The sequence below is a fragment of the Limanda limanda genome, chromosome 15 (genome assembly GCF_963576545.1).
Source record: "Limanda limanda chromosome 15, fLimLim1.1, whole genome shotgun sequence".
NCBI lineage: Eukaryota > Metazoa > Chordata > Actinopteri > Pleuronectiformes > Pleuronectidae > Limanda > Limanda limanda.
In genome coordinates, this window is record NC_083650.1 from 26628899 (window position 1) to 26644132 (window position 15234).

The 15234-nt window shown below is 43.8% G+C and overlaps 2 protein-coding genes across 3 annotated transcripts; both read left to right on the plus strand.

Moving 5' to 3' along the window:
* The first annotated feature begins 299 nt into the window (after nt 1–299).
* On the plus strand, nt 300–3842 carry vsx1 (visual system homeobox 1 homolog, chx10-like). The gene is made up of 5 exons (XM_061087579.1): nt 300–714; nt 1329–1404; nt 1980–2103; nt 2744–2939; nt 3568–3842. The coding sequence occupies exons 1-5, from the start codon at nt 300–302 to the stop codon at nt 3840–3842; spliced, it is 1086 nt and encodes a 361-aa protein (XP_060943562.1).
* Nucleotides 3843–5173: 1331 nt separating this feature from the next.
* On the plus strand, nt 5174–9182 carry LOC133020845 (zinc finger protein 45-like). 2 transcript variants are annotated; one of them, XM_061087573.1, is made up of 5 exons: nt 5174–5370; nt 6576–6729; nt 7170–7213; nt 7293–7356; nt 7868–9182. In XM_061087573.1, the coding sequence occupies exons 1-5, from the start codon at nt 5242–5244 to the stop codon at nt 9031–9033; spliced, it is 1557 nt and encodes a 518-aa protein (XP_060943556.1). In that variant the 5' UTR covers nt 5174–5241; the 3' UTR covers nt 9034–9182. The 2 variants fall into 2 exon arrangements, with proteins under 2 accessions (XP_060943556.1, XP_060943557.1); XM_061087574.1 differs by having other exon boundaries at nt 6636–6729.
* The last annotated feature ends 6052 nt before the right edge of the window (nt 9183–15234 follow it).

Below are 15234 nucleotides of genomic sequence, written 5' to 3' on the forward strand. Positions count from 1 at the left end.
TAAAAAATATTCAATTTGAATGTTCTTTCTATGAATGTTATTGTATAAAGCAGAGAGAAGATGGAGCTGATTGATTATTGATTATCGGGTGATGCAGCAGCTGATGCCCCCCCCCCCCCCCCCCCTCACAGGATAAATCCTGCTCGGATTGAAGTGAATTTGGAGGCAATTAATCCTCTAACCCCCCCCACATCAGCTCTGTCCTCTGATTGGCTGCTGCTCTGATCCCGGGTCTCTGGAACGGGATAAATGGACCCCCCCCCCCGGGCCTGTCCCATCCTCAGCTCGCACCTGTCACCATGACGACCCGGGACGAGGTCTCAGAGAAGCCCAAAGTGAAGATGCTGTCTCCCGGGTTCGGGATCGACAAGTCCCGCCTGCACGGCCCCGGGTTCCGGTCCAAAGGCTTCGCCATCACGGACCTGCTGGGCCTGGAGCAGCCCGGCTCGGCCCCGGGCCCCGGGGGGCTGCCGGCCCCGGGCTCCGGACCCGGACCCGAGCCGCACCCCGGGGCCGGCCTCGGAGGCTTTTCGTTCCCGGGCGGCTCTCTGCCGCTCGGCCTGGGCTTCCTGTGCAGCCTGGCGGCCCAGCAGCCCCCCGGGACCCCCTGCTTCCTGCCCGGACACCTGCCCCCCCACCACCCGCTGCTGCAGGCCCGGAGCGAGGGCCACTACCTGCACGGCCTGCACGACGCCCAGCGGGACCACTACTCCGGTACGGCTCGGTCCGGCTCAGCTCGGCCCGGCTCGGCTCGGCCCGGCTCGGTCCGGAGCCTTCTGCCATTCATTCCAACCACTTCGCATTTTAATCTTTCTTTAGTCTTCGTTTAACGTTTTTATTTGTTTTATTAAACAAACGTTCATCTTTTTTATTGGCGTTATTTTTAACGAAAGTTCGGATTGTCTCAGGTTTTTAAAAGCTTTTCACATGATTTCTTATTTATTTCGTTTATCTATACAAAACTAAATTATTTATATATATATATATTATATTACATATATATATATACACACACAACTATAGATTATATATATATATATATATATACAACTACACATTTAGTTTTATTTGAGGCTCAATTTTCTCGGCTCCACTCGGATTCAACTGAAAACTTCAAATTAAGAAAAAACATTTGTTTGATATCAGTCAGTTTTTAAGTTAAAATCTATTATTATTATAATCATTATTATGAAAAATAATATTATTTTGAACAATAACATTTAAAGACGAATCTGAACGAAGAACAGAGTTTTAGTTTTTCCTGTATTTGATAATTGAGCGTGATGCTGTGGATGTGATGAAGATGATGAGCTGTTTGTCTTCTGCAGATGAAGAGTGTCTCTCAGACAGAAACGACCCCAAGTCTTCAGGAAACTCTCAGAAGAGGAAGAAGAGGAGACACCGGTGAGTTCCATCATTTCATCTTGTACATCTTTTATTTAATTAATGGACAGATTTCTGTCTTCGAATATTTGTTTAATAAAGTTTGTTTAAATATGTAAATGATTAATTAATTTAATTTATTTTTATATTTTCTTTATCAATCACAATAAATTGATTATATGATAAACGAATAAATGAGAATTTAGAGTATCAACAGGAATTAAACTGAAATTATTTTTATAAAATGTAAGTCTTGTTGAGATAATTAGTTAAACGTGTTTTATCATATTTCTATTCTTTTACCCTCAATTTATGGAAACACTTGTCTATTTAGTTCGAAACTGGTAGATTTAATATGTATAAACTTAAAAATTATGTATCAAATAACTCAAAAATTATAGATATAAGATAAAGATTTACTATTTTATTTGTTTATGCAGCTGCTGTGTGTTTGTGTTCTTCGTGTGGATTTTGTCGTTTTATTGATCTGAATATGAAAAAAAAAAAATTGATGAAATAAGTCAGATGATGCAATTATATTAGTTTTATCATATGAAACCAAATGGAATCTTGATGAAGAAGTCTTCTCTGTGCAGGACGGTGTTCACCTCCCATCAGCTGGAGGAGCTGGAGAAGGCTTTCCACGAGGCTCATTATCCAGATGTTTACGCCCGAGAGATGCTCGCCATGAAGACCGAGCTGCCCGAGGACCGGATACAGGTGAGACATGTGCAAACTGTTATCAGCAGTTATTATCATCAATAATTACCAGTTATCATCAATAATCACCAGTTATCATCAATAATCACCAGTTATCATCAATAACCACCAGTTATCATCAATAATCACCAGTTATCATCAATAATCACCAGTTATCACCAATAATCACCAGTTATCATCAATAACCACCAGTTATCATCAATAACCACCAGTTATCATCAATAATCACCAGTTATCATCAATAATCACCAGTTATCACCAGTTATCACCAGTTATCAGCAGACCCTCGTCAGGAGCTGTTGTACAAACTGAAGTTTTACTTTTCTCTGTTGATTCAAAAACAATTAGAATAAATATAAAGAAGAATAAAATTCCCACAATGCTTTGGAGGAAGTGTTTGTCATCATGAGGGATCTTCTGAGGACCTTTGAATAAGGATCGAACAGGAAGCTCACTGTCATCACCAATTATCCACATAAAACTAATTCTGTTGTTTTATTTTGAATTGATTCATTAATCTGAGATTTAAATCCAAACCGTTGAAAACACATTTATTTAAAACCCTGTGAACCTGAAGACACATTATCATTTAGTTGTTTATTACATATTATTATAACTCTACCATATCCTTGTCCCTCAGGTCTGGTTTCAGAACCGTCGGGCCAAGTGGCGGAAGCGGGAGAAGTGCTGGGGCCGCAGCAGCGTCATGGCGGAGTACGGCCTCTACGGGGCGATGGTGAGACATTCCATCCCGCTGCCCGAGTCCATCCTCAACTCCGCGAAGAACGGCATGATGGGGTCCTGCGCCCCCTGGCTGCTCGGTGAGCCGCATGCACGTCAGTGCCACGCACACGCACCACACCACGCATCAATACACACACACACACACACTGCACAGTTCATATAGATGATGCATCATGTGACCTGACGTCAGCTGAGTTCTTTATATTTATATTCATCAGTTACATGAGGAAACATCTGGATCAGATCACTTGATTCACTTCATCACTTCAGGTTCATCAGTGTCAATCTGCATCGTTGATAACTTCACATGATAAACAGACTCTTGTACATTGGGACGAGTTTCATCGGGAGGGAAAGTTTATTTCTCTGATTTCACGTCTCAGCCTTAATTTACACAGTTAATATTTATTTACAAGTGACTTTAAAGGTCATGAGGTCATCATGAAGTTTGAATCAGAGCCGAAACCAAAACGCTGTGGATCCAAATGTCCCCGGATCCGCCCCCAGTTACTGAAAAATGATATGTCTACTCAGTTTTATTCTTGTTTATTTGTTCATATATTCATGATAGATACAATATAATTTGCTGGAACCTTCCATGGCTGTGGATGAAGTCACGTTGTAAAGATAAAACTGATTTTATATCATAACTTCACGTGGTAATGAGCTGTTGGTCGAGCAGACTGGACTGAATCTCTGTCTCCGCCTCTCTTTTCTCAGGAATGCACAAGAAATCTTTAGAAATGGCCAAAAAATGTTCCAGTCCTCCAGCGTCTGAATCCACTCGCTCCGACTCCTTCACGCCGGCGGAGCGACGGGGCGGCGAGGGCCGGGAGGCGGAGCAGGGGGAGGAGCTGTGTGAGGAAGAGGAGGAGCTGGAGGAGGAAGTGGCAATCGACCTGTCCAGCTCCTCCAAACAACATCACGAGGACGGCGGGAGGAGCGTCCCGTCGCCACGGCGACAGAGCGGCGGCGAGTCGGACGATCACAGCTGAAGGTCAATCGGACCTTTCTGTTTTGGAGACACAGGGATTTGATTGGCTCGTGGAGAACAGCCAATCATTGAACAGACATGAAATATAGTTTGCTACTATGCAAAGTTTCTAATTTAACACGGTTACGTCAGAGTGGTTTTGTCATTTTAAAATACTGTCAACATGTAGCATTTTAACTATTGGATTTGACTGTTAGCATGTGGCTATTTCCTAAATATTAAGTGGAAAATATGATCTAATATTTCAGTGCTAGTGTTTTAGAATGCTAATCCACTTAGTATTAACGGAATAAGAGGGCTAACAACACTCTTGGACATTTTTTAAACCAGTGAAATAAATGTACAAAAATAAATGTATTTACGCTTTGAAAGTTTTATTTACGACTTTGTATCAATGAAGCAAAGGCTATTGATGACTCTTGAAGACAGTAGCTCCGTGGCTTCTGTGCTCCAGGAAACGCTTCGGGTGAGAATGTCCGACTCAGAGTTTTGTGTTTTCCGTTGGACGATGTAAATAAAAAGCTCCGTCTGTGTCTTTATCATCGTTTTGTCCTGAACGTACGTTTTATATCTGTGATTTTGAAAACGAGAATATTTAATGTTTTATTCCTGATGGTGTTTGACTGCAGCTCTGTGAATGAATGTAATATAAATGTTATATTTAAAAAAGTTGGTTTATTATTATGTGTCTGTACAGGATCAGCACGTGGTGAATAAAAACAAAGTATTTTTGGAGATGTGGGATATTTATCTGCGTCATTTCTCATCAGCAACACTGCAGGATATTTGAATTCAGGTTTAGTTCATCAGGATTAATGAAACCCCACTTATTCATATTTATCATAATTTATTCTCAAATTAAAAATATTAGTAACCTAGCCTTTTTATTTAAATTACACTTGTCAGGTTTTATGAAATTCGCCCCTTTGACCATTTCCATTTTATGAATTTAGATTTTAAAAAAACCCTTTATTAATATGTAATCTAATCTATAAGGTTATAAAATTTTATATTTATATTTTTAATATTTTCAGCTCATAATGTTTCTACTCACTTCAGTGGATGTGAATCCAGCTTTGCTCATGTGACGTATCATAATTCAACTGAAATACAAACCTTCATCAAGTTCACCAAAGAAAACACACACACTGTAATACTGATGAATATATTTACTGACCTGTGCTCAGTGGAGCCGTGCTTTTACTCTGAAGGAGTTGAACGTGACTTCCTGGACCCGCAGTTTCCCCTGTAGCCGTTTGTGAGCTAAGCTAACCTGTAGCCGTTTGTGTGCTAAGCTAACCTGTAGCCGTTTGTGTGCTAAGCTAACCTGTAGCCGTTTGTGAGCTAAGCTAACCTGTAGCCGTTTGTGTGCTAAGCTACCCTGTAGCTTATTCTTCACAATGGTGGATTTAATCACTTTTAAAGCCCAGGTGAAGATCATCGTTAATAACTTGACTCAGACGCTAATGGCGCAGATTTATACTGCGGCGGAAAAAACGACGTTAAATATACAAAGTCCCAAAGCTCAGGTAAGCTAACAGCTAGCTAACAACAGCTTATACAGGGCCTAACAGAGGCTAACAGCTAGCTTACAACATGTTACATAATCTAACAGAGGCTAACAGCTAGCTAACAGAGGCTAGCTTACAGAAGCTAGCTAGCAACATCTTACAGCAGCTAAAATAGGCTAACAGCTAGCCAACAGAAGCTACCATCTAGCTAACAACAGCTAACAGAGGCTAACAGAAGCTAACAGAGGCTAACAGAAGGTAACAACAGCTAACAGAGGCTAACAGAAGCTAACAACAGCTTAGAGCAGCTAACAGAGGCTAACAACACCTAAGAGCAGCTAACAGAGGCTAACAGAAGGTAACAACAGCTTAGAGCAGCTAACAGAAGCTAACAACAGCTAAGAGCAGCAAACAGAGGCTAACAGAAGCTAACAGAGGCTAACAGAAGGTAACAACAGCTAACAGAGGCTAACAGAAGCTAACAACAGCTTAGAGCAGCTAACAGAGGCTAACAACACCTAAGAGCAGCTAACAGAGGCTAACAGAAGCTAACAACAGCTTACAGCAGCTAACAGAAGGTAACAACAGCAAACAGAGGCTAACAGAAGCTAACAACAGCTTAGAGCAGCTAACAGAGGCTAACATAAGCTAACAACAGCAAACAGAGGCTAACAGAAGCTAACAACAGCAAACAGAGGCTAACAGAAGCTAACAACAGCTAACAGAAGCTAACAACAGCTAACAGAGGCTAACAGAAGCTAACAACAGCTTCGATATAAGTGTGGATGAAACCTTGTTCCTTGTGAATGACCTGTTTCTTCTCAGGGATGATTACAGCTGGAGCAAGTTTCTTTATCACATTTCACTGTTTGTACATGAACCTGTGAGGATGTGACTGTTCATCAGTCTGAGGCGTCGGCCTCATCACCCGAAGTTCTGGAGTCTCCTCGTGTTTCCCAGTGGACGTCTTCGTCTTCTACGTGTCCGCTCCTCTTCTTCATCCTGAGATGTTTGAGTTCTTCAGTTAGAAACCTCCTCCACTCATTTCACTAGCAGGCTGCAGGAAGAGTTTCAAAAAAAGGCTCAGAGACACTCAGACATGTGCTCTCACAGACAGAACCAGCAGAACATGTGAGGAACATGTGAGGAACATGTGAGGAACATGTCTCTGAAGTTCAGTGCAGGTCTGAATGCAGCTTTAGTGACTGTTCATCTTGTTTCAGGAGACACTGGGAGCTCTGGTTGACGCTCTGTGTGTTGAAGCTGTGGAGAACATCTTGCAGATGGTGGAGGCGGCTGTGGACCAGCAGGAGGAGACTCCAGGAGACCAGAGGGATCCTTCTCAGTCTGATGTGATGGAGACGCAGATTCATCAAGGTGAGTTTTATCGGTTTTTAACAAACCAAGAGGAAGAATGTAAAGACTGAACCTTCATCACATCAACACATGAAATATCCTTGTTTTCATGCTTTAATGAGATGATGACAGGAGACTCTGAACCTTGTGATAGACGTCCAGAGTGACCCCCCCACTCGCCTGGTTTCAGGTCTGAAGCTCAGACTCTGAGCTTCAGACCTGAAATGGAACAAATGTCAGGAAACGTTTTCATCTGATTCACACTCGCACGTCTCTGCCGTGGATCCGGAGTGAGTTCCACGGAGGACAAGGAGGACGCAGCTGGAGACAAACCAGACGTCTCTTTACACACAGTTCAGACCTGTGAGGGTCTCAGACGGTTCTGGACGACTCCGATGCAGGAGGAACGATTTCTGTCTTTTCATTTAACAGTGACGTTCAGATGTGTGTTTGTGTTTCAGGCGCCAACGCTGGTGTTGAACAAACCTACATCCTGGTGTACGAGGTCAGTTAGTGAGTCACACAACACTCAGAGAATCAGAGAAGAGACAACAACCCTGAACTGAACTGTTTCCTGTTCTCAGAGCGCTGCTGTGGACCCCCCCGAGCGTCTGCCGGACCCCCTGCAGGGCGGCGCCCAGGCTGCTGGTGAGTTCACCTCAGAGACAACACGTAAACACACAACTGTCGTCCACTAGGGGTCGCTCTAACAGACCAATGACTAGAGATTCGTTCCAGTAAAAACAGTGAATAAATCAGCTTCCTGTTAGAACTCAGTGTTTCTCTGACTCGTCTCTGATTGGTCGAGCTGCTCTAACGCCCGACGACTAAAATCCTTCATCTGCTTCAGATCCAGATAAAAAACAACAAGATGTGAACAGTGTAAGAATGTGACTCTTCAGAAAAACACTGACACATGAACAAGGAGGGCACGGCGCCACCAACAGGCGACCAAGGGAAACGCACCATTACCCACAGTAAACTACAGACTCCGCCCTCTGGTGACCTGTGTTACGTTTATGGATGAAGAGATAAATCATCTGATTCTATAATTCTTTATGATTATTAATGCTTATATTTCCCTTTATTAGGAACTTCTGATTGATGTCATTGATGAATCACCAGTCAGTTCATGACCTTGAGTAACCTCTCATCACAGGTGAAGATAGATCCACTGAGGTCCCAGGTGGAGTGATGACTCTCACTGACTCCGCCCCCGACCACGAGTACGCTCAGGCGTCCTCCCCCCCGCCCGGCCCCCCCGCAGCAGGGGAGGGGCCTGCAGCACACAGCAGGGAGCAGCGCCACCGTCGCAGGGAGAAAGACACAACGACTACACAATCACCAGAGATTCACCACCAGTGCTCCCAGTGCAGGAGGTTGTTTCCAAACTCGGAGCGCCTCTCCGCCCACCGCAGGAAGTCTCACCCGGCGTGTTCCGTGTGCAGGCAGCAGTTCACTGGCGTGCTGAAGCTGCGTGAGCACGAGCGCAGAGAGCACGGGCTGCTGCCGCACGCCTGCGACTTCTGTCCCAAGAGATTCAACCACACAGCTCATCGCAACCTGCACGTGAAGGCACGCCACACGGGAGAGAAGAGCTGCCACTGCGACGTCTGTGGGAGGGGCTTCTCCTGCGTCAGCGTGCTGAAGACGCACAGGGTGACGCACTTCGACAAGACCTTCATCTGTGACATCTGTGGGAAGAGCTTCCATCACGCCTGCCACCTGACACGCCACGAGCTGGTGCACCAGGACGAGCGGCCGCACCGGTGCTCGCACTGTGGGAGGGGCTTCACCCAGGCCGCCAACCTGCGCAGCCACCAGGCCGTCCACACCGGAGAGCGCCAGCTCTGCTCCGTCTGTGGGAGGAGCTACCGCTGCCTGAAGAACCACGTCATCAGCAAACACTCGCATGAGCTGCCCGCCGACCAGCTGCCGGCCAGAGACAGCGTCACATGTGAGGTCTGCGGCAAGAAGTTCCCCAACCTCCCGCAGGTCAAAGTTCACCAGAGGAGCCACACGGGGGAGAAGCCGTTCCACTGCGACCTGTGTGGGAGGAGCTACCGTCTGCAGGAGCGGCTGAGGGACCACAGGTCCACACACAGCGGCTCGGAGCCCTACAGCTGCTCGCTCTGCTCAAAGACCTTCAACATGGCGTCCAGCTTCCTGCGGCGCCGCAGCATCCACGGGGGGGAGACGCCGCACAGCTGCCACGCCTGCGGCAAACGCTTCCGCCTCCTCGCCTTCCTCAAGGCTCACCTGCAGACCAAAGGTCACCTGAGACGCACTCAGCAGAGGCCTGCTCCTCTGACCTCTGACCTCTGACCAGCATGTCACATGACCAAAAGCATGTGGACACTCAGACGTAACAGTTCAATGGGATTCATCACAGACATGGAGGCCACGCCCCCACCTCCAACACCTCTGGATCAGGTTGGATGATCTGACCTCTGACCTTCGCCATCACATCACTACAAAACTGAGTTTTGTGCGTGTGTGTGTGTGTGTGTGTGTGTGTGTGTGTGTGTGTGTGTGTGTGTGTGTGTGTGTGTGTGTGTGTGTGTGTGTGTGTGTGTGTGTGTGTGTGTGTGTGTGTGTGTGTGTTGATCAAATCATCAGGTATTAACAGTCAAAGTAATCTGATTCCATCAGGTTAATAAATACAATTTCTTAAAACCTGAAAATTAACTGATGCGTCTTCATCATTTTATCTTTTATTGTTTTTCACCTCTACCGTTTCTTTCATTTCTTTTCTGTTGCTTCAGTTTTTCATATTTTTTGGTTGTTTGTATTTTTTGTTAAATTTACATTTTCTCAAGATTTAAAGATGAATCAACGACACAATGAGACAAAAATAAGATAAAGTTCATATCATATTTGATGGTTGTAAGAAAATGATGTTGCAGTTGCTTCTGTTTTCTTTTAGACTGAAACCTTCAGTCCATCACAGACTTTAGTTCCGGAGCTTTCAGCTGAAACCGTCTCATCAGCTCAGTTTGAATCCAGATGTTTGACGCCAGCAGAACCTCGAGAGCTGGAAAAGGTTTGTGAGAAAACTGTTGATTTATTGACCTTTTTTTCTCATCTCTTCTTTTTCAAGTTTAAATTTAACAGGTTTGAATCTAAACCAGTTCAAACTGATTCAATCTGCACGTCCTGTGCAGGCCTACAGGGGGCAGCAGCCATCAGAACTCCCTATGTGTTATGATTAATGTGAGTTACAATAATTAATCTCATCTTTATATTTTTTTAATCTGAAACTCCGATCACACATTGATCACTTACCGATACGGTTTCCCATCATGCACCTGCAATACGTCAGTTTAATGATCAATGATCAGTTTGTAAATGATAAGAAATAAAAGGTCAGATGTTGAGTTCACGGTCATAACATATAAAGTTATTTATGTTTTAACATTGAATTAATAATTCATCATTATAAACCTTTGTTTAACTCGAAATTTAAACCAAATCACAGAAATTTTCATAATATTTATTGAAATTTCAATTATATTTCAAAAGACGGAAAAAATCAAACGTTCAAAGATCAAACTCGTGATGTGAAAAGTTTATTGTTTACAACGTATAAACATAATATTATAATAAACCTTTATGTAAGTTATGATATCAGAACGTTAAGTATTTCACATTATGATGTCATAAATTCCTACATTGTGTCGTCCTCGGACGTAAAGTAAAATACTTTTTTAGCATTTAATTCCTTTTAACCACTTTCTATAGACGGGGTCTCAACAGAGGCTCAGATGAATGTGAGGGGTCACATTAAAGTTTATATAGATATTTTATTCTATATCAAAATAGATTCTGAACTCCAGCAGTATTAGTATAGATAGATGTAGCAGAGTACAAGTACGAAGTCTAGTACTGAGTACATGTACTAGACTTCATACATGTATTCCACTGAAATATAATAAATTGAGAGAATGATCATTTAACCCGGAGGATTCAGTTTAAACCACGTTTCTCTGAAATGTTGAAGACAAATCATCAATGTTGTTGTTTCACAGGAGAAATAATCAGATATCGTTCTTATCTTCATTTACATAATTCATCTTTGTGAAAACACATACAGAAATAAATCCAGTTTATATTCATCAGTCCTATAATAACATGTAATAATCTGTTATTGTCTCTCATTCCTCTTGTTTTTTCCCTCACTAATAATAATCCAATAATATTCTAATAACGACGACGTTGTGATCTGATATCTGACGGATTATTGTCTAAACCTGCGTGAGACTCAAACAGGATCTTCAGTATAAAATCCATTTGTTGGATTTGAGTTCAATCAGAGAGCGAATGAAGACAGTTTGCGTGAGGACAGACTCCAGAGGACAGACTCCAGAGGACAGACTCCAGAGGACACGTCCCTCAGCAGCTCAGAGACCAGCGAGCTCAAAGATCTGTGTCGGGTTGTTTCTAACATGAATTTACTCGTAGCTTCGGCCCTGAAGTTCACATTCGTTGTTTAGGGTTCGTATGAGAGCTGCAAACTCGGAGCAGGTTCCACCTCACAGGATACATCTGGACACACATATATATATAAATATATATATATTTGCCATGTTGGCGTGTGCTGTATTGGAGCGGATCACACGGTGGTGTTCGCTGGTTTCAGCTCCGTGGCTCTGGCAGGGAGGATCCAGGACGGTGAGTCAAACCACATAATTAGTTATTGACGATATATATATATGATATATGATACTCATTTCAATTTATTTGTTTAGCACCAAATCATAATATACATTATCTCAAGGCTCTTTACGTAGAAGATCAACACCTGAAACATGATCGAGAAACCAACAGTTCCCACAATGAGCTGCACTTTGATGTGGATCACAGACTGTGATCCGGGACCATAGATCCTGGTGTCAGCTGATCCAGGACCATGATCACAACCAGACTTCTGGACACACAACATGTCTCCTCACATCTTCACCATCAGGAGCTCCTCAGTTCATCTGCTCCTTCATCTCCATCAGACGTGATGTAGAAACACTTTAAACACTACTGTTCTCAGTCAGTAAACACCTGGTTCACTCTTTACTCTCCGCTGCACTTGAACGCACCACGAAGGAGAGTTTTCTCTGTGTTGACATGTCAGTTGTTGGACGTTGTGTCTCTGCAGAGGACGGAGGGATCTGTATCGTCCTCGTCCTGCAGAGGACGGAGGGATCTGTATGGTCCTCGTCCTGCAGAGGACGGAGGGATCTGTATGGTCCTCGTCCTGCAGAGGACGGAGCGCCATGGTTCCAGCGACGCCATGAGGCCGTTCTTCGGGATCGAGCCGGTTCTCGTGGGAGAGAAGGTGAAAATTGAAAAGTGATGAAAAGTGGAACCATTATGTCGTCCGTCTTTATTTGCAGTCGGGTTCAGACTAAAACAACCACATCCAAATTAAATCCGGCGTAACCACAGCAACAGTGCTGATTGTGAGTGGATGAAGTCGCCTGGACTCTCTGGGCCTCGGAGCCTGTGCAGAGTTTAAAATATAAATACGTGAAATCAAACTCCTGATTTACAACCAATAAAAACCTAAAATCTGACGTTAGATTAAAAAATTAAAGTTCAAGGACAATCTCTTCTCCAATCAGCTTGAGATGTGATCTCCTATCAGTCCCTGCATCTCGTTAACCCCACTTGACCTTTAGATGTGAGAGGCCGAACCAGCCTTCGAGTGTCTCTGTCTCTTTAATCTTTCAATTAAAAGCAACAGCATCTGTTTTCTTTGATTACCAGACTTGCAGACGTGTTGGATGAAGCCACAGATTCATTATCCGCTCGTTTCCAGTTTCTCTCCCTGATGTAATCTGTCGAGGTTTCATCATCAGTGTAGATTAGATTAGATTAGATTAGACCTCAGTTTCCTCGTCAGAGGAGACGAGGGCAAAGGTCACTTTCTCTCAAATCCTCTCACACAAACACAAACTGCACGTTAACACAAACTACACGTTAACACATGTCAACACAAACTGCATGTTAACACAAACTACACGTTAACACATGTCAACACAAACAGCAAATTGCCATTATACCAGCACTGACGTAACAACCAGGCTCTCCAGGTCTGACCAGATGTTCCAGTCGCTATAGGAGGAGACTAACACTTTCTTGGAGAGGCGGTGGACTAGAGACAGAAACTTGGACTCTGGGCAGAAAAGGTCTCTGGTTCGTCTCTGGTTCGACTCCACGAGAAACAACAAGAAGACGAACCTGGATTGATCTGTCCAAAAATCCAAGAGGATTCTCCCTACCCTGTCTAGTGCCCCTGAGCAAGGCACCTCACTCCCCCAACATCTGCTCCCCGGGCGCCGTACATGGCTGCTCACTGCTCTGTGTGTCCTGCACCAGATGGTTCAAAGCAGAGGTTACATTTCCCTCCTTGCATGAGTGTGCTTGTGCATGTCTGTGCATGTGTTTGGGACAAATAAATGTATCATAATCTTAATCTTAATTAACACAGATTGCAAGTTAACACAAACTACAAGTGAACACATGTTAACACAAACTGAGTCTAGGCAGATAATGAAAACACAACTCAGACCTGAAGCTGCTCAGTGTTTTTTGAAATGGTTAAATTCCACCTGTCACGTTAACGCTCGTCTGATCGGAACTGACGATGTTTCTGTCGAAGCAGAAGTGGAAGTTTGATGCTAACGATGCTAACGATGCTAACGATGCTAACAGAGAGAAACACGCTGCTTCGATCTCGTGTCTCGTTCACGTGTTGAAATGTCCTTTGAACATTTGGTTCGACAGAAAGAAAGAAAAGTTTGTGGCGACAGTAACTGATCATCGGCTTCCTCTGTATGTGTGTGTGTGTGTGTGTTGTGTGTCTGTCAGGGTGAAGCAGTGTGCGGTCCCTCAGCCTCTGGAGCGTTGTGTATCCGTCAGCCTTGGCCTGGAATGTGTCGTGGTATCTATGGAAACCACCAGAGATTTGTGGAAACTTACTTGAAACCTACTGTGTGTGAGTGTGTGTGTGTGTGTGTGTGTGTTTGTGTGTGTGTGTGTGTGTGTGTGTGTGTGTGTGTGTGTGTGTGTGTGTGTGTGTGTGTGTGTGTGTGTGTGTGTGTGTGTGTGTGTGTGTGCGTGTGTGTGGTGTGTGTGTGTGTGTGTGTGTGTGTGTGTCAGTGGAGTTATTGTATTTCTGCAGAGCTGTTTGTTCAGTGTCACTCTGCTGCCCCCTGCTGCTCACAACCTGGTAACACAGTGTGTGTCTGTGTCAGGTCCCTTTGTGTTCCTGGTGTTGGAGGACTGGGACCCCCCCCCCAGCATCCTGGTACGACACAGTCTCTGATCAACACATTATTTATTATTGAGTTTTATTACTAATAATAAATATCTAAAGATTGTAACTTTGACTTTTGAACCAGTTTATTAGATTAATAATATGTTGTTTTATTGACATCATTGATCTAAATGAACTGTTCATTTGAATGAGTCTCTGTCTCTTAGGTGGTGAAGCGTTGAGGACACACACTTCCTCAGAGGACACACACTCAGTGAGGACACACACTCAGTGAGGACACACACTTCCTCAGAGGACACACACTCAGTGAGGACACACACTTCCTCAGAGGACACACACTCAGTGAGGACACACACTTCCTCAGAGGACACACACTCAGTGAGGAAACACACTCAGTGAGGACACACACTTCCTCAGAGGACACACACTCAGTGAGGACACACACTCAGTGAGGACACACACTGAGATCATGAGGCGCATCCTGAGGAAGGTTGCCATGGAGACCACCGCCGACCTCGGAGGTCATCGAGGCCTCTGAGCTGAACAGGAAGCAGAGGAACCAGGAAGAAGAGAAGAAGAAAGACTGACAGAGGTGGGCGGGGCCATGGCGGGGCCCTACATGATGAATAATTTTAATATTTCATCACACACAAGTCAAGTCTCAATAATAAATTATTTTAATGAAACAAAATACTAAGATTTTATAGATTTTAGTTGAACTGGTGTTTTGACAGTTTCCCATTAAATATCATTAAAACTGTTCATTAATAAATCAAACACTTTGTATCTCTGATTGAAATAAAAAAATAAAACCTTTTTCTAAACATCAACTATTTGTCTGTTTTTATTCAATCAACTCAAGTGATATAATTAATGACATAATGACAAGAATGTTTACATTTCATTTATTTTATTTAATGTTTAATTAATAAAACATGCTCTTCTGTCTGTCTGTGACCTCATCACCCAGCGTCCTGAAGATAGGTCCATGTGTTGTGTTGTGTGTCCACAGAGTCAGTGTGTGTCCACAGAGTCAGTGTGTGTCCTCAGAGTCAGTGTGTGTCCTCACAGTCAGTGTGTGTCCACAGAGACAGTGTGTGTCCACAGAGACAGTGTGTGTCCTCAGAGTCAGTTTGTGTCCTCAGAGTCAGTGTGTGTCCTCAGAGTCAGTGTGTGTCCACAGAGACAGTGTGTGTCCTCAGAGTCAGTGTGTGTCCTCACAGTCAGTGTGTGTCCTCAGAGTCAGTGTGTGT